Source organism: Bufo bufo, chromosome 1 (genome assembly GCF_905171765.1).
Source record: "Bufo bufo chromosome 1, aBufBuf1.1, whole genome shotgun sequence".
NCBI lineage: Eukaryota > Metazoa > Chordata > Amphibia > Anura > Bufonidae > Bufo > Bufo bufo.
This window is the reverse complement of record NC_053389.1, coordinates 681,801,611-681,822,228: the sequence shown is the minus strand read 5'-3', so window position 1 is coordinate 681,822,228 and position 20,618 is coordinate 681,801,611. Positions and strand designations below refer to the sequence as shown.

Genomic DNA, 20,618 nt, shown 5'->3' with positions numbered 1-20,618 from the left:
GACTTCATTTTACCAGTGTCATGAAGTACAATATGTGACGAAAAAACAATCTCAGAATGGCCTGGATAAGTCAAAGCGTTTTAAAGTTATGAGCACTTAAAGTGACACTGGTCAGATTTGCAAAAAATGGCCTGGTCCTTAAGGTGAAAATGAGCCCGGTCCTTAAGGGGTTAAAGGGAAAGTGTCCAACACGACAAACACACTGTGGTTGTTGCCGCAGGCAACGACATGGGTGGCAACCGTGTCCTGGGAGTCAGCCCCAAAGGCCGGGACACTGCCACCACATGTACACATCACCAAACGTTGCCACGGGCAACCACAGTGCAGGAAAGGTGTCCGTGCACACCACACAATACACAGAGTGCACACAGACTAACAACAGTGCATACATACACGCACACAAACTCCAACGGGACCGCACACATACCTGTTGTCCGCGGCAACTGCACTTGAGGCAAACAACATCAAGCCTCAAGCTGCGGTTGAAACAACAACCCAAACCACGGGCAACTGTATGCGGCTCCCAAGGAGTCACGGCCAAAACCGTGGCCGTGACACTGGGGTAATGAAAGTTGGTAGAAAAGGGTAGGCTATAGGGATTCTGTTTTTGGCCTGGTTGTTTTTTTATTTTCTTTCTTTTAAAATATAACCTTTTTTTTTTCTTATTTAAAATAGACAAAAAACAAGAAAAAATATAAATCTGTGTATCTTTTTCATCAAAAGCCTAAAGTGATAGTAGCAGAACATGTGTATGTTGAACAGTTTACCTTACTATAAGTGATGGAATCAAAAAGTGCGCTAATTTCTTCTGGTGTATTCACATCTTCTTCCTTTGAAGTGAGCGGATGAGAAGACGCTAAAGCATCGACACCCATCACTCTGTGCAGATCATCAAGGACTATCAGGTCTTTCTGTAATTGTCAGAAAACAAAATTCATGAGTACCGGTAATTCGTTTTGCCAAAATTCGTATTTCTAAAACAGCAAACCAATCTTTTCTGTTGATGTCTGTGTGGTTGTGTGTAGGAGGGCTTGCAGTTCATGTATACCTTGTTGTTTCAGACAAAAGTCTTATAGTTAGTGTTTATTATTGTGTATCTTGTTATGCAGATATTTTGTTATCTTTAACACATGGATAAATGGTGGATAATATGCAGTATCTGGAGAAGCTAAAGGACTATTAGACATCAGATGTGTCTACCCTTACCTTAGTTTGAATTTGAGGACTCTAAGGACAATTTTACATGGAGCAAATTCAACACAATAGCACAATATGCTAGCATACCTGCATGACTGCAAATAGACATATATAGGATAGGCCAAGAGGTAAGGAAGGACACATCTGTAGCTAGTGGTATACATACAATAGATGAAAGGGGACACCATAAGAAAGATTGATATGGGCCCAGACCATTATTGTGCCTGGTTTTCCCACCCAGGCCAGAAGGGACTTGTCTTTTGATTTTCTTCTCTCCCTTGAACCCTTGAACCAGTTTCCTATTCACATGTGACGGCAGTGCAGTTCCTCATGCACATGTCCTTGCCAAATTGTATGAAAGTGGCTGGGACCAACAAGAGTGGACACTTTGGCCCGGATTTATCATGTCTTTACTCCAGAATTCTGTCTTCAAAAAATTTCACTTGCACAAAAAATGTTCTAGTTTTACACCACTGATTCTAGTTTTGTAATGTGGGTGGAAAAGTGGATTTGGCTAGCTATGTTAATGAGTTTGACTCCAGATTTATCATTGAGACTTTTTTTAAAAGTTGCAAAAATAGTCGCAATCTCACTCCAGTAGGAGGGTGGAGGAAGAAAACTGGAGTATCTTTTCTAGACAGAAGAGTTAGGTTTAAGGATAAGACAAACTTATCAAAAAACATGAGACATTTGATAAATGTGGCATAAAGTACACCAACGTAGATTCGAGCAAAATGGACTTCAAATATTCTCCTCATAATAAATTCCCCTCTTTATCTCCAAGGGTCTCATAGCAGTTGCAGGGCTTCTTATACCGTATGGATTCACTTGATACCCTTGTGCATAGCTATAAGGGTTGCAGAAGTAGTCTTTGTAAATCGGATCCACTAGTTTGCAGCCCCATAATGCACTCAACTATATAAGGAAAGAGTATGTTGATGTTTATTGGAAATATAATTGTTACACAGATCTACCTCCCTGTATATGTTAGTTTATGTTGTACATGCTGTATAAGCCTTTGCATGTAAGATGGGAACACCCACAATATATATGAAGGGAATATTCACAAAATTTGTGAACTTTATATCAGTTTTCCCACAATCAGCTCCACAGGATAGGTGATAAATCTCTAATATATGGGGACCTCTTTGATGGATTTCCTTTATCAGTGGGTGTCCGGAGCTCCCCATTCCCCATCACTGCATGACTGCAGTAAGGCTACATTCACATCTCCAATATTTACTCTGGTACTCAGCTCCAGCAAAAGGAACAGACTATCGAGTAGCCGACCACTGCTGGGCATTGCCGGACCTCCATTAACTATAATGCGATCTGGCAGGTTTCCGGCATAAATGCTGTCTTTCTGCTGGAGAAATACTGAATGCTGCTGTATTTCTCCAACAGAAAGATGGCATTTATGTCAGAAACCTGCCGGATCCCCAAAGGATCCCATTAAAGTCTATGGGGATCCGGCGGTACCTAACAGGGTGCAGCTATGCCATATACGGTGTGCTCCAGAAGTCTGTTCTTCTGCCGGAACAGAGAACGGAGTACACATTGAGAAGTGAACGTAACCTAAGGAGAAGTTTGAATAGAGAGGTGGTCAAACATGTGCACTACTAAGTCTATGTGAGTAGTGTGGGTCCCAGCTTTGGGGCCCCACTTGATAGGTGATACATGTCAATTATTTGACAACTCTTTAAATTATCTCATCTCCATTAACTATCATCTCTCATTCAGATACTGTATGTTATGTTACTTTACAAGAACATCTTAGCCTACTATGTGCCAGGTGGGCTCTGCGTAGTCAGATCCCAAATATTCCACGTATGAGGCAAAACCTTCATTCAGCCACAGATCATTCCACCATCGAATTGTTACAAGATTCCCAAACCACTACAGAGAAGAAAAGATATTGTTAGCATGGGTATAAATGTATTCAGCTTAAAATGCACCATGTTTAGCTGACTTTCATTGTGGACTGATGTTTACATATCGTACATAGAATTTTATAGGTGAAGCCTGTAATCTCTAATATAGTCATATAGGTTCACCCAGGGTAAATGAACAGTGAATGAACATGCTGTAGACAGGTTAGAATCTGCATAATACTTAAAGGGGTTGTCCCATGAATAGTGTAAAAAATGAAAATACTACATCATATAGTGCTTGACAATCATTCATTGCTCTGCTAGATTTATATCAAGCTGACAGCTCAAGGGGAGTGTCTTTTCTGCTGCAGCTAAGGGGGCGTGTCTCAGTTCTCCCTATCACAACTCAGGGGGCGTGTCTCAGCTCTACCTATCACAGCTCAGGAGGCAGTTGAAGGGTGAAACTGAGCATGTGCGGCCTTCTCAGTGAGCAGGACAAAGAAATAATAAAAGAAACAAACAGCAGGTGGCGCTATACAGATACATTTTATTGACTAGCTCAGTGCGTATACAACATTTTTAATTACATGCAATTATAAAGGTATTCAGATCCAGGTGCTGGTTTGAAAACTGTAGAATATTTTTCATGGGACAACCCCTTTAACTTTAAGGCCTCCTGCACATGACTATATCCGTTTTGCAAAATACGGATGAGGCCCGTGTGCATCCTGCAATTTTCACGGGACTCACTGTAAAAAAAAAAGCCTATTCTTGTGAACAAAATGGACAAGAATAGGACCGGTTCTATAATTTGCAGCACAGACAAACAGATGCAGATAGCACATAGATGACATCCAACACAGACCAAAAATACTTTTGTGTGCATGAGGTCTAAGTCAATTTGTCTAAACAGTTTTTTCTGTTTAGTTTTTTTTTTTAAATGGTTGCTGGTTATTCTTTGGTAAGATCATTCTTTTAGTTTATGATTTGACATGTAGTAAATCATATCACAAAAGGTATAAAAGAAAGATAACCAACCTGATGTGCGAGCTCATGAGCTATGACTGTGAGCACTCTCTCTTTGTTGCCAATGGAAGATTCCTTGGTGTCATAAAGGAGGGCAGTCTCTCTGTACGTCACAAGTCCCCAGTTCTCCATGGCTCCTGCGCTGAAGTCTGGGAGAGCTATTTGGTCTAGGGGAGACACCTAACTGTTAAAGCGCACATTTTGCAGCATATCTGTTAACACCCATAGCTTTTGACTCGGAAGAGATGCACTGTGTACTCTTTCATTTTTAAGGCACACATAACATAAAAAATACACCAAAAAAATGTACGAAATTTCACATAAGCAATATCCTCTTTATTTTTTGGTTCAAATGTTTCAAATGTTTACAATTAAAATTGAGAAATATGTAAAGAAACCATCCTGGTGATCAACTGTATCCCTTTCCTTCTCACCATCTTTTGTCTGTAAGGCCTTGTTCACATCAGCGTTCAGCCTTTCCGTTCTCCTGCTCTGTTATAGGAGCAGGAGAACGGAAAGGACGGATTCGGCTCATAACTGAGCCAAGCGGAGCCTACGGACCTTATAGACCCCCATAGACTATAATGGGGTCCGTTAGGTTTCCGCTCAGAAGATGATTTTGGAGCGGAGACAAAAGTTGTGCATGCAGGACTTTTGTCTCCACTCCAAAATCATCTTCTGAGCGGAAACCTAACGGACCCCATTATAGTCTATGGGGGTCTATGAGGTCCGTAGGCTCCGCTCGGCTCAGTTATGTGCCGAATCCGTCCTTTCCGTTCTCCTGCTCCTATAACGGAGCAGGAGAACGGAAAGGCTGAACGCTGATGTGAACATAGCCTTAGACACGCTTTGAATTTACACGGTACAGAATTTTGTAGAATGGATTATGGACTGAAAATTCACAGCAATTTACAATACAATTTTAAAAAAAACATTCACATGTAGCAGAAACGAATCTGCATAGAACTAAGGACATTCTGCAGGATTTTTATATAAATACTCCTATTAATGATTTTTTTCATGTGAGTGCCTTTTATATACACCCTTCAAAAAATATAATATCTCATGAAATTAGTTTATTTACAAGCCAACAATGGACACAATATATTCAGTACACATACCTGATTTTGGCAGCGGGTAAGGAACACCGTAGTAGTTTTCGAAAAACTCCAGTATTGGCCTTGTGACATTCAGTGCATACTCTCCTTGATTCTCATCCACAATTGCCTTTTTACGGCCCCAGATTTTAACCTGTATAATGTTATAATGTAGTGGTAAGTATGCTAAATATATACTAAACGTAAACTAAATATACAACATTTTATTGATCTCTGCATCATTGCCAGTGCAGTATGTATTTTTCTAGAGCATTTTATGACCGCATGGTAAGGTGGATCATAAGTGGAGAGATGATTTAAAGAATGGATAGGACTTCTCCTCTCTTATGAATCCACCCCTGGCTTTGGCTTGCAAATCTGCATCAGGAAACCTTACCAAGTAGCCGTACCCTTATCCAGCAATAATTGTACTATCAATTAATGGAAATTAGTCATCACTTGCCTGGGACACTGAAGCAAAGTACCGTATGATATTTTCATTTGTTACCAGTAGTGTATAGTACAGTATATAGTCAGTAGCTTCAAAAGATTTATTGCTGTATTTGTGTTTGTTACGTTTGTCTACATGCATCTACAAGCTTCGAGTTTAAATGAAATTATTAACGTCAAAGATCAAATACTTCACCATTTTTGTGCTGATTTTCAAGTATTTTGTGTTATTTTATTAATATACATAACTTGAAAAATTCTATTGGTTGCTCTTGGAAACACAAAATGGTTTAAAAAAGTTTAATTGTTAGCCCTTTTACCCGATGACATAGCTGTTCATGCAGATGGATATATTTCGGCTCCTTTCCAGGGGCGGGCTGGGCCGGGGGGCAGGGAGGCAATTGCCCCCCAGGCCGCCCTAAATAAATGGCCGCCTGTATTTAAAAAAAAATATTTTAATTTTTTATTCTTCAGGGCCGCACCGCCGATCACCACAGGCGGCGCGGCCCTAGATGTAATTGCGGCCGTGCTGTGTGCTGTGGGGCAGGGGAGGGAGAGGCGTGTCCCTCCCCTGTTCTTCTGATAGGCCGCAGGCACTAATGCCTGCAGCCTATCAGAGGCCGGCTCAGGCGGTGCGATGACGTCATTATCATCGCGACGCCTGAGCCGGGCAGCACACAGCAGGGACACAGGCTGGAAGAGGCTTGCATCGCTGCTGATGGAGGTAAGTATTACTGTGTTTTTTTTTTCTTCTTTGCGGGGGGCTGGCACTATGGGGGGGGGAATCTGGCACTATGGGGGCGGGCTTGCCCTATAGGGGGAGATGGCACTATAGGGGGGTATCTGGCACTATAGGGGGGATCTGGCACTATAGGGGGGATCTGGCACTATGGGGGGGGTCTGGCACTATGGGGGGGGTCTGGCACTATGGGGGGGGGTCTGGCACTATGGGGAGGGATCTGGCACTATGGGGAGGGATCTGGCACTATAGGGGGAGCTGGCACTATGGGGGGAGGAGCTGGCACTATGGGGGGAGGAGCTGGCACTATGGGGGGGGAGCTGGCACTATGGGGGGAGGAGCTGGCACTATGGGGGAGGAGCTGGCACTATGGGGGGAGGAGCTGGCACTATGAGGGGAGCACTATGGGGGAGAGGAGCACTATGGGGGTATCTGGGGGCTCTAAAGGGGCTTTTTCTAATTATTGGCACATTCTGGGAGCACTATAGGGGAGAGCAGCACTATGGGGCATCTGGTGTTACTATAGGGGCATTATTTGGGGGCACTATGGGGAAGTGGGGGCTCTAAAGGGGCCTTTTGTATTGGAACATTATGGGGGCACTATGGCATTTGGTGGCACTAAGAGGGCATTTTTTACTGGCACATTATGGGAGGCACTATAGGGAAGTGGAGCACTATTGGGGCATATGGTGGCACTAAGAAGGGGCATTTTTTTACTGGCACATTGTGGGGGAGAGGAGCACTATAGGGGCATCTGCTGGGGGCACTAAGGGGCATTTTTTTACTGGCATATTATGGGGGACACTATGGGGAAGGGGGAGAGGAGCAGTATGAGGGCATTTACTGGGGCACTATATAGGGGTATTTTATACTGGCATACATTATGGGGACATTAGCTCAACTGCGGGCACTAAGCGGGGGTATTTCATGTACTGTCATATTATAGGGAAAATTAGTACTACTAGGGGGTATTATGGGGAGCTTTACTACTACTGGGGGGCTATGAGGAACATGATTACTAAGGCACTATAGGGGCATTATTACTACTAAGTGTGCTCTGGCAGAGAATTATTTCTATTGGTGGGATTTTGGGGAGCACTGTTACTTTGGGGCACCCTGGCATAGTATCAGCTTAGCACAATTATTTTTGGGGGACATTATCTTTATACTATCTGTGTGGTAGTAGTATTCCCAGGGGTACTGTTTCTGCAGTATAGTATTGGGGGCATAGCGGGTAGAGTATTGGGGGCACTATCTGTGTGGTAGTAGTATTTCCAGGGGGACTGTTTCTGCAGTATAGTATTGGGGGTGGCAGGAAACTAATGTCTGTTTCTCAATCTCTGCAGAGACGGGAGATGGCAGAAAAATCATCATGGCGGTCTGGTCAGAATGGAGAAGATGAGGAAAGAGAACGTCTACATCAAAGGTGACATCACTGGATGTAAGAGGTATGTGGCGCTATGTAGGAGAGGAGATGCTCCGGCTCCTCCCCCTGCCATTTGCAGAAGGAGGATTCAGAGCTGGGTGAGGATGATGAAAGGAGGCAGCAGGCCACGGGCGGGTGGCAGATGGTGGGGGGGAACCACAAGCCTTGAGCAGGATCAGGGGAGGGACGAGAGCGGAGGAGCTTCCTGGCTGTAGCTTGTTATATAAGCAGGCAGTGCAGCCAGGACAGACCCTCCCCTCTCCGTATGATGTGTAGACAGGCCTCAACAATAGAATGTCAGTTGTACAGTGTGTGTTGGGAGTGGCCCATTATATGTAGGAGGGGCTTTTAATAATGGGCGGGGCTAAAAATGGGCCACTTGACTGGATTTGCCCCCCAGGACTAAGGCTGCCAGCCCTCCCCTGCTCCTTTCTGTACAAACATTTAAAAGTGCCATAGAGGCGCATGAGCCATCTGCTGCACCGCCATATTCTGTCTCTCATTTCATATGGAGGCATACAGAGGAGTATTCTGAAAGAGTCTGAATGACTTAGGCCTCCTGCACAAGAACGTGTGCTTCCCGTTGCCGTATTGCGGACTGCATTTACGGATCCGCAATACACGGGTGCCGTTCCGTGGGCATTCCGCATCACGGATGCGGACCCATTTACTTGAATGGGTCCGCAAATCCGGAGATGCGGAATGGTGCGGAACGGAAGCACGGAACCGAACCCTACGGAAGCACTACGGAGTGCTTCCGTGGGGTTTCGTCCCGTACTTCCGTTCCGCAAAAAGATAGAACGTGTCCTATCTTTTTGCGGAACAGCAGGATCGCGGACCCATTCAAAAGAATGGGTCCGCAATCCGCTGCGGCTTCCCCACGGACTGTGTTTACAGGGTGCCGCATCGGATCGTGGACCCATTCACTTTAATGGGTCCGCGATCCGCCCGTTCCGCTAAAAGATAGGACATGTTCTATCTTTTTGCGGAACGGTAGTACGGGACGTAACCCCACGGAAGCACTCCGTAGTGCTTCCGAGGGGTCCTGTCCCGTGCGGCCGTTCCGCGATTCCGGATTTGCGGACCCATTGAAGAGAATGGGTCCGCATCCGTGATGCAGAATGCACACGGATCTGTGGCCTGTGCCTGTGGAGGTTTTCCTTCCCAATAATAGCCTGCTCATCAGTGGAGTTGAAGAGCTGCATTTATATGCAGCAATCACATCCACTGCATGGGGGCGAGAGATGTCTACTGCAACCGTTCGTCCCCGTACAGAATCACTGTTTTTGGGCAGCAGATCCCTGTTCACACAGCATGATCTGCTGCCCAGAAACGATTATTTACAAGGTCAGATTATCGAGACTGAAAGTTTGTAGTAACATATTTTCCCAATAATTGGGCAGTGTAGATCCAGCCAATCAGGTAACCAGGATCCAGAGAACAGCTTTAGATGTGAAAGGAAAAGAAAACATCATAAATGGAATATGTAAAGTATTTAAACTTACTCAACACTATGGGGGAGATATACCAACACTGGTGTAAAGCGAAACTGGCTGAGTTGCCCATAGCAACCAATCAAATTCCACCTTTCATTTTTCAGAGCTGCTTTGGAAACAGAAAGGTAGAATCTGATTGGTCCTATGGGCAACTAAGGCAGTTTTCCTTTACACCAGTATTGATAAATCTCCTCCTATGTGTATATGACTATATGCCTGATAAATTGATGTTCAAATGTATGTTTTTTTTTTTTTTTTTGCAAAAATACTGTAGATACTCACCCTGTTGTCGCCAATAGATTGAAACTGAGAAACTATAAAGGCCACCAGATATGTCGACATCCTTGGAGAAGTCTCAAACGTTGTAATATTCCAGGTTTCATTATTCCATTGTTCAGTAGCCACATCTTAAACAAGAATATTTTTGTCAAATGGTATAAAAGAGATTGAATAAATGCAACACAGCCCCATATGTAATTGTGTATACGCTTGGTATACATGCTTTATTGTAGAATTATATTCAATAGGTTGTAGTTGGCTAGTTTCCTGCTAAGGTGTGCCGTGTTCGTTTACCTGTTCAGTGTACCTGGCCTGTGCCTGTTCTCTGTTCTGACCCTGAGCTACTTGTTCCAACCTCGGCCTGTTTATCGGATTGCACATTCTCTGCTTGCCCTGACCTGCCGACGGTTGTTGCCTGATCCTCGGTGCCCTGCATCGGCATCTCCCGTACCTGTGGGTCAGCATCCACTTGAAGAAAGACTGCTCCATGGGGTAGGAGCCTGATGGTTCCCTGCAGTGAAGTACAGATCTCTTTATACTGGTTAAAGGGTGAATACTTGACGAGACACTTAGATAAGGCCCTAGGAGTAGCCCAAAGAAAAATCTGCTCAAGTGACACACTGGGTCCACACACACTTTATTACAATGTCAATCATTATTGATGAGCAGATGTTTGTAATGCTACAGTCTTGACCTCAGCCTGCAGGTTGAACTTTAACATAGACCATATTAACATATTAGAGCACTATTCATATTTTTTTATTTCAGTTATCAATCATGGTAGGGTTTATGGTGACATAATCAGAATCAATGATCAAACATAATATTATAGTCAATGTTTTGCTGTATGTCCATTACAACAGGTGGGAATTGAGTAAATTGTGATGAGAATTAGCCGGTGTAAAAGGGGTGTTGCAATGTGGTAACAAACGTGCCCCAAAACTGCTTTTCCTACTGTACATGATGATAGTCAGTCATTATAAAGGCTACAGAGCAATGACTTAGATCACCAGGTTATCCATCTGCTTACAGTCACTGCTCTCAATGTTTTGTTACATTTTGAACTTATTAATAGCTTAAAAATTAATATTTACTTCCTCTTATCTCTCCACGCTATACTCAGGGCCTTCTTTAGTATTGATAGGACCCTGGGCAAGAATTTACTTGGGCCCCCTGGATCCCACCTTCCCACACCGTAGCATGCATTGCGCTGAGGTGTGAAATGGCCGTCGCCACGATCCTTGTAGCCTGCGCTATGCCAAGTCCGCTCCATGTCTGCAACAATAATGTTTGATGTCTGCAATAATGATGTCTGAATAAAGAAGCTACATTCTTGGCGAGTGCCGCCCACATTTGTTTTCTCCTTCGTGACATAAGCTGTTGTGATTTGGAGGCAGAGCACTATCTGTAGTGAGGAAAATCCGGCATCGGAGGATTTTTGTGTCTTGGGAGAAAGTTTTGGGCAGTGCCACCCTGATGTGCTCTTTAGAAAATTTGACTTTCTTAATTCAGACATTAGTGCCGGCTGCACCACAGATCATCCAACGCCACCCCCCAACCCCCCCCCCCCCTTTTCCTTTAGGTATGAAGCCAGTGTGTGCATTATCCATTCTTTCTTTATGAATTCAGAGTTACTGCCGGCCACACCACAGATCCCCCAATCATTGCCCCCTTCTCCCTAGAGGTGAAGCCGGTGTGTGCTGTTAAGTACGGCTGCGCTGCGCTCAATGTCAGCAAACCTACTTAACTACCGCTAACTACTTCTTCCGCTCCGTACTTGCGGGCTGCCCAGGCGTGAGTTCTTTGCACAATCCCGTTGGTGCAAACTCACGCCTGGTGGAGGGAGCATCATGGTTTGGGGCTGCTTTGCAGAATAAGGGTCTGAATTCTTTGCAATTATTTCAAGGAAATTTTTTTTTAACCGCTTGCCGCCACGCTAACGCCGAAAGGCGTCATCGCGGCGGCTCCCCCAGGCTACGCTAACGCCAATTGGCGTCATCTCGCGTGAGACGAGATTTCCTGTGAACGCGCGCACACAGGCGCGCGCGCTCACAGGAACGGAAGGTAAGAGAGTTGATCTCCAGCCTGCCAGCGGCGATCGTTCGCTGGCAGGCTGGAGATGTGTTTTTTTTAACCCCTAACAGGTATATTAGACGCTGTTTTGATAACAGCGTCTAATATACCTGCTACCTGGTCCTCTGGTGGTCCCCTTTGTTTGGATCGACCACCAGAGGACACAGGTAGCTCAGTAAAGTAGCACCAAGCACCACTACACTACACTACACCCCCCCCCCGTCACTTATTAACCTCTTATTAGCCCCTGATCACCCCTGATCACCCCATATAGACTCCCTGATCACCCCCCTGTCATTGATCACCCCCCTGTCATTGATCACCCCCCTGTAAAGCTCCATTCAGACGTCTGCATGATTTTTACGGATCCACTGATAGATGGATCGGATCCGCAAAACGCACACGGACGTCTGAATGGAGCCTTACAGGGGCGTGATCAATGACTGTTGTGATCACCCCATATAGACTCCCTCATCACCCCCCTGTCATTGATCACACCCCTGTAAAGTTCCATTCAGACGTCCGCATGATTTTTACGGATCCACTGATAGATTGATCGGATCCGCAAAACGCACACGGACGTCTGAATGGAGCCTTACAGGGGCGTGATCAATGACTGTGGTGATCACCCCATATAGACTCCCTGATCACCCCCCTGTCATTGATTACCCCCCTGTCATTGATCACACCCCTGTAAAGCTCCATTCAGACGTCCGCATGATTTTTACGGATCCACTGATAGATGGATCGGATCCGCAAAACGCATACGGACGTCTGAATGGAGCCTTACAGGGGCGTGATCAATGACTGTGGTGATCACCCCATAGAGACTCCCTCATCACCCCCCTGTCATTGATCACACCCCTGTAAAGCTCCATTCAGACGTCCGCATGATTTTTACGGATCCACTGATAGATGGATCGGATCCGCAAAACGCACACGGACGTCTGAATGGAGCCTTACAGGGGCGTGATCAATGACGGTGGTGATCACCCCATATAGACTCCCTGATCACCCCCCTGTCATTGATTACCCCCCTGTCATTGATCACACCCCTGTAAAGCTCCATTCAGACGTCCGCATGATTTTTACGGATCCACTGATAGATGGATCGGATCCGCAAAACACATACGGACATCTGAATGGAGCCTTATAGGGGGGTGATCAATGACAGGGAAGTGATCACCCCATATAGACTCCCTGATCACCCCCCTGTCATTGATCACCCCCCTGTCATTGATTGATTACCCCCCTGTCATTGATCACACCCCTGTAAAGCTCCATTCAGACGTCCGCATGATTTTTACGGATCCACTGATAGATGGATCGGATCCGCAAAACGCATACGGACGTCTGAATGGAGCCTTACAGGGGCATGATCAATGACTGTGGTGATCACCCCATATAGACTCCCTGATCACCCCCCTGTCATTGATTACCCCCCTGTCATTGATCACCCCCCCTGTCAGGCTGCATTCAGATGTCCGTATGATTTTTACGGATCCACGGATACATGGATCGGATCCGCAAAACACATACGGATATCTGAATGGAGCCTTATAGGGGGGTGATCAATGACAGGGGGGTGATCACCCCATATAGACTCCCTGATCACCCCCCCTGTCATTGATCACCCCCCCTGTCATTGATCACCCCCCTGTCATTGATCACCCCCCTGTCAGGCTCCATTCAGACATTTTTTTGGCCCAAGTTAGCGGAAATTTTTTTTTTTTTCTTACAAAGTCTCATATTCCACTAACTTGTGTCAAAAAATTAAATCTCACATGAACTCACCATACCCCTCACGGAATCCAAATGCGTAAAATTTTTTAGACATTTATATTCCAGACTTCTTCTCACGCTTTAGGGCCCCTAGAATGCCAGGGCATCATAAATACCCCACATGTGACCCCATTTCGGAAAGAAGACACCCCCAGGTATTCCGTGAGGGGCATATTGAGTCCATGAAAGATTGAAATTTTTGTCCCAAGTTAGCGGAAAGGGAGACTTTGTGAGAAAAAAATTAAAAATATCAATTTCCGCTAACTTGTGCCAAAAAAAAAAAATTTCTATGAACTCGCCATGCCCCTCATTGAATACCTTGGGGTGTCTTCTTTCCAAAATGGGGTCACATGTGGGGTATTTATACTGCCCTGGCATTCTAGGGGCCCCAAAGCGTGAGAAGAAGTCTGGTATCCAAATGTCTAAAAATGCCCTCCTAAAAGGAATTTGGGCACCTTTGCGCATTTAGGCTGCAAAAAAAGTGTCACACATCTGGTATCGCCGTACTCAGGAGAAGTTGGGGAATGTGTTTTGGGGTGTCATTTTACATATACCCATGCTGGGTGAGAGAAATATCTTGGTCAAATGCCAACTTTGTATAAAAAAATGGGAAAAGTTGTCTTTTGCCAAGATATTTCTCTCACCCAGCATGGGTATATGTAAAAAGACACCCCAAAACACATTCCCCAACTTCTCCTGAATACGGCGATACCACATGTGTGACACTTTTTTGCAGCCTAGGTGGGCAAAGGGGCCCATATTCCAAAGAGCACCTTTAGGATTTCACAGGTCATTTACCTACTTACAACACATTAGGGCCCCTGGAAAATGCCAGGGCAGTATAACTACCCCACAAGTGACCCCATTTTGGAAAGAAGACACCCCAAGGTATTCCGTGAGGGGCATAGCGAGTTCCTAGAATTTTTTATTTTTTGTCACAAGTTAGTGGAAAATGATGATTTTTTTTTTTCTTACAAAGTCTCATATTCCACTAACTTGTGACAAAAAATAAAAACTTCCACAAACTCACTATGCCCATCAGCGAATAACTTGGGGTGTCTTCTTTCCAAAATGGGGTCACTTGTGGGGTAGTTATACTGCCCTGGCATTCTAGGGGCCCAAATGTGTGGTAAGGAGTTTGAAATCAAATTCTGTAAAAAATGACCAGTGAAATCCGAAAGGTGCTCTTTGGAATATGGGCCCCTTTGCCCACCTAGGCTGCAAAAAAGTGTCACACATCTGGTATCTCCGTATTCAGGAGAAGTTGGGGAATGTGTTTTGCGGTGTCATTTTACATATACCCATGCTGGGTGAGAGAAATATCTTGGCAAAAGACAACTTTTACCATTTTTTTATACAAAGTTGTCTTTTGCCAAGATATTTCTCTCACCCAACATGGGTATATGTAAAATGACACCCCAAAACACATTCCCCAACTTCTCCTGAATACGGAGATACCACATGTGTGACACTTTTTTGCAGCCTAGGTGGGCAAAGGGGCCCATATTCCAAAGAGCACCTTTCGGATTTCACTGGCCATTTTTTACAGAATTTGATTTCAAACTCCTTACCACACATTTGGGCCCCTAGAATGCCAGGGCAGTATAACTACCCCACAAGTGACCCCATTTTGGAAAGAAGACATCCCAAGGTATTCACTGATGGGCATAGTGAGTTCATGGAAGTTTTTATTTTTTGTCACAAGTTAGTGGAAAATGATGATTTTTTTTTTTTTCTTGCAAAGTCTCATATTCCACTAACTTGTGACAAAAAATAAAAACTTCCATGAACTCACTATGCCCATCAGCGAATACCTTGGGGTGTCTTCTTTCCAAAATGGGGTCACTTGTGGGGTAGTTATACTGCCCTGGCATTCTAGGGGCCCAAATGTGTGGTAAGGAGTTTGAAATCAAATTCTGTAAAAAATGACCAGTGAAATCCGAAAGGTGCTCTTTGGAATATGGGCCCCTTTGCCCACCTAGGCTGCAAAAAAGTGTCACACATGTGGTATCTCCGTATTCAGGAGAAGTTGGGGAATGTGTTTTGAGGTGTCATTTTACATATTCCCATGCTGGGTGAGAGAAATATCTTGGCAAAAGACAACTTTTACCATTTTTTTATACAAAGTTGTTTTTTGCCAAGATATTTCTCTCACCCAGCATGGGTATATGTAAAATGACACCCCAAAACACATTCCCCAACTTCTCCTGAATACGGAGATACCACATGTGTGACACTTTTTTGCAGCCTAGGTGGGCAAAGGGGCCCACATTCCAAAGAGCACCTTTCGGATTTCTCCAGCTATTTTTTACAGAATTTGATTTCAAACTCCTTACCACACATTTGGGCCCCTAGAATGCCAGGGCAGTATAACTACCCCACAAGTGACCCCATTTTGGAAAGAAGACATCCCAAGGTATTCGCTGATGGGCATAGTGAGTTCATGGAAGCTTTTATTTTTTGTCAGAATTTAGTGGAATTTGAGACTTTGTAAGGAAAAAAATAAAATAAAAAAATCATCATTTTCCGCTAACTTGTGACAAAAAATAAAAAGTTCTATGAACTCACTATGCCCATCAGCGAATACCTTAGGGTGTCTACTTTCCGAAATGGGGTCATTTGTGGGGTGTTTGTACTGTCTGGGCATTGTAGAACCTCAGGAAACATGACAGGTGCTCAGAAAGTCAGAGCTGCTTCAAAAAGCGGAAATTCACATTTATGTACCATAGTTTGTAAACGCTATAACTTTTACCCAAACCATTTTTTTTTTACCCAAACATATTTTTTTTATCAAAGACATGTAGAACAATAAATTTAGAGCAAAATTTATATATGGATCTCGTTTTTTTTTGCAAAATTTTACAACTGAAAGTGAAAAATGTCATTTTTTTGCAAAAAAATCGTTAAATTTCGATTCATAACAAAAAAAGTAAAAATGTCAGCAGCAATGAAATACCACCAAATGAAAGCTCTATTAGTGAGAAGAAAAGGAGGTAAAATTCATTTGGGTGGTAAGTTGCATGACCGAGCAATAAACCGCTAAAGTTGTGGAGTGCCGATTTGTAAAAAAGGGCCTGGTCTTTAGGGGGGTGTAAACCTGTGGTCCTTAAGTGGTTAAAGTGTATCAAAACATTATACAGAAGAATAGAAGGGCAGCAATACATGGCCTCAATGCGGAAATCCAGGTAATTGCAAATGATTCACTTACTTTTTTAGTAATTCTATGCTATTAAAACTTTAAATGCTAAATGTTTAACTTTCCAATACTTGAATACACATAGCATGGGTGAGTTTTTATTTAATATTCTAAATATTACTGATAAAAGGAAACAATGACTTACTTATAATTCCCATGTTTGACAATGCCACATAGTCTGGTTTGTGTCTGAGCGTGATGCTGAAATTAGCTTTTAATGCCGGCTCATCGAAACAGGGGAATGCCTTCCTCGCATCAGGGGCCTGCATTTGTGTAGTGGCTATGATCCTGTCACCAAATAGACATTTTAATGAGAAATAGAAGAGCCAATCATAATAGTTACATTAGTAGATTAAAAAGCATTTCCCTTTAGAATACAAAGTACTGTAATAATTACTAAACCTAAAAATCCTGATATGGAAACAGCAGAAGCAGGGGCGTTGCTAGGTTAACCCCTTAGTGACCACTAATTCGCCTTTTTAATGAAGTAAACAACAGGGGTTTTAGCTAAACAGCTGTCTTTAATCAATCATTACATGTTCCCAAAATGGTGCATTAAAAACTATAACTTATCCTGCAATAAAAAAGACCTCATACATTGATGAAAAAACAAACATTGATGAAAAAACAAAAAAGTTATAGCTCATGGAATACAAATTTAAAAAATGTGTGTGGTCACTAAGGGATTAAAACATTCGGGCCCTGGGCCCGAATAAACTGCCTGCCAGATAGATACAACTGTATTGCTGTTCTCAGGACGGCAATACAATTGAATCTAATGCAATGGATGATCTAAAGGACCTGTGATGACATCACAGTCATGTGATCAGTTCTATATGTAGAGGCTGAGAAGGACCTGCGACGATGTCACCATCATGTGACCAGTGCAGGAGAGGACAGCGTTCAGCAGTGAAGAGAAATCCCTGTGGTGAGATCAGCTACATGAGGAGAGGTAAGTGAAGGGATAGGTTCTCAGTGTCAGAGGCAGAGGAATGCTGGGAGTTTGGTTATTTAACTGTGACTGTATGTTAGGGCTGAAGGGAGGGATGTTATTTACATGGGACTGCATGTTGAAGGTGGATGGGGCAGGGTGATGTTATTTACACTGGACTGTGTGTTGGAGGGGGCTGGGGCGGGGTGATGTTATTTACATGGGACTGTGTGTTTAAGGTGGCTGGGGAGGGGATGATGTTATTTACATGGGACTGTATGTTGATGGTGCCTGCGGGAGGGAGTGATGTTATTTACATGGGACTGCATGTTGGAGGTGGCTGGGGCAAGGTGGTATTATTTACATTGGACCGTGTGTTGGAGGTGGCGTGGGAGGGGGTCATTTTATTTACATGGGACTGTATGTTTATGGCTGCTGTGGTAGGGAGTGATGTTATTTCTATGGGACTGAATGATGATGGGGTTTACATGGGTTTGCATGTTGGAGACAGCTGGGGAGGGGGTGATATTATTTATATGGCACTGTATGTTGAAGGCGGCTGGGAAGGGGGTGATGTTATTTACATGAGACTGTATATTGAAGGGGCTGAAGGGAAGGAAGTGATGTTATTTGCTTGGGACTGTATTTTGGAGGGGGCTGTAGATAGAGAGGGATGTTAGTTACATGGAACTGCATGTTGGAGGGGGCTGGAGAGACGGTGTGATATTATTTAAATGGGTCTCTATGACGGAGGGAGAGAAATTGTGTTATTTACATGAGACTATATGATGGAGGGGCAGAGGAATTATAATTTCTAAGGACACTAAAGGGAGGATTATAACTATAGGGGGAACTGCAGGGGGCATTATAAATACCAGGGGCACTTCAGGGTGAGCATTATAACAGTGGGGGTAATATAAATACTGGGGGTATATCAGGGCAAGCATTATAGCAGTAGGGGGTTGATATAAATACTGGGGGCTCTTCAGGGTGAGAATTATAGCAATACTGTGGGCACTTCAGGGCAAGCATTATAACAGTAGGGGGCAATATAAATACTGGGGGCACGGGGGGGGGGGGGGGCATTTTAAATCTAGTAAATCCAGGGGACATTATAGGCATTCTTGTAAATTTAGGTTTTATTGAATTTTTTATAGAGTAAAAGAAAAATATTCTTTACAGCAAAGTCAATCAATATAACAAAGGAAAAGCAGGTCATCGAGTACAAAGATTGACAAAAAGATATTTATTCAAATAATCTAATACCCCCAAGTGAGGGTAAATTTTGATGAAATAGATAGTCATAGGAATAACTCCAAGGTCAGTCTGCTAACACAGACAAATAGTGTCTCCCTAACCCTGTACCTTAAGACAGATTATTTAAGTACAAAGTGTAACCATATCTGGAGGCATTCTTGTTACCACTGGGGGCTTATTACCACTGAGGGGGTCTGTAGAGAGCTTTATTACCAACTGGGGGAACAATAGGGGCCTTATTTTTACTGGGGGCTCTGTGAGGGCATTATTAATACTGGATACTTCTACTAATGGAGGCACTCTTGTGGAGCATTATCACTGTAGGGGGCACTGTAGTTGGCTGTATTACTAATGAGGGCATTCTAGAAGGGAATTACTATTGGTGGAACTTTGAGGAGCACTATAGCTATGACGGGGACTATCTGTATGGCACAAATTTTTCTTCAGGATAGAATTTGAGGGTTTCGGGAGCACAGCAAGCAGCAGGATAACACTGTGGGGACTCAAGGTTGGGGGATGATGATATGAATGTGAGGAAGCTAAGATGTATGTGTGTCAAACTCTGCAGAGACGAGGCACGGCTGAAAAAAATTGTCCGGATCGAATGGAGAAGATGATGACCGAGACGATCTACATCAGAGGAGACGTCACCTGGGAGGCACTGGATGTGAGAGGTATGTGCTGCTGTATGGCAAGTACAGTAAAATGCGGTGTGTGGGGGGAAAGTAGACTTCGGCCATATTCATCAGGGCTTGGGCCCTGGATCTTTTGAGACCCTAGCAATGCCCCTGAGCATTTTTTATGTTGAAAAAATAAATTAGGTCTTATTTACTGAAAAGTTAGGATATAAGGTAAATCAAATTATATTGGAAATATTGATGCTAGCTAAGAACGCTGACATCTTATGGAACAAAAGTATACATACCATATGCAGATTGCTCAAGAAAAATACATACCTAGGAATGAAACCTAGGAATATCCCAAAATATACAACAACTTTTACCCAATTATCCATAAAATAAGGCATGAACTAACAGGACAGGGAGAGTTGCTGCTAACTTTCTTTGATAGATGACAGTTTATAAAAATGATTAGCTTTGCAAGGGGAAATTGTTCATTTTAGTTTCTTCAAGAGAATCTTTCACCATGATTCTAACCTATAAAACACTCATTTACAGTATTACTACAAATAAGAGTACTTGCACCCAGTGCAGATTCGTGAGCAGAAAATCTACATAAAATCTGCACCAAAATTGCACAAAAATGTTAATAAACCATTGAAATCTATGGGGAAGACTACTCTACAGAAGGTGCGGAATCGCACTAACAATTCACATGCTGCGGATTTTAAAATCCTTACAATAGGTCAATTTCCACACCTAAGAAACAAAGCAAAGTGTACTTGAGTTTTGTCAATCAGTCACTTTGCTGGTACTATATTATGCTGTGGTATTTCCACATGAAATCTGTACAGAAAAAAATGTCTATAATCCACACTGTGTGCAGGTAGCCCAAGATCATGGTGACAGATTCCCCTTAAAATGTATCTGGAAGAACTGTATGGCAGTGAGGTACAATATCATAGCCTGGCTTGCATTATAAGATACATTAAAGGGGTCCTCCAGGAATTTAGAAAATTGAAATACTTAAATATTACTTTGTTATAAATATATTATTATAAATGTATTCCCATATACCTTTCATGATTTATAATGGTTAATTTTGTTTAGGGAGCAATCATTAAGAGAAACAAAATGGCCGCTCTCCTATTAATACACACAAAACCTGTCCTAATCAC

The 20,618-nt window shown here is 43.4% G+C and overlaps 1 protein-coding gene across 1 annotated transcript in view; it reads right to left on the bottom strand.

Moving 5' to 3' along the window:
• LOC120985918 (aminopeptidase N-like) overlaps positions 1-20,618 on the bottom strand; it is a 105,624-nt gene that overhangs the window by 72,020 nt on the left and 12,986 nt on the right. The window contains exons 2-8 of the mRNA XM_040414139.1: positions 16,778-16,920; positions 9,585-9,709; positions 8,748-8,762; positions 5,216-5,345; positions 4,107-4,261; positions 2,980-3,093; positions 768-911 (exon numbers count right to left, since the gene is read on the bottom strand). Of these exons, the coding sequence (XP_040270073.1) occupies positions 768-911; positions 2,980-3,093; positions 4,107-4,261; positions 5,216-5,345; positions 8,748-8,762; positions 9,585-9,709; positions 16,778-16,920 (826 nt within the window). The remainder of the gene's footprint in view (positions 1-767; positions 912-2,979; positions 3,094-4,106; positions 4,262-5,215; positions 5,346-8,747; positions 8,763-9,584; positions 9,710-16,777; positions 16,921-20,618) is intronic.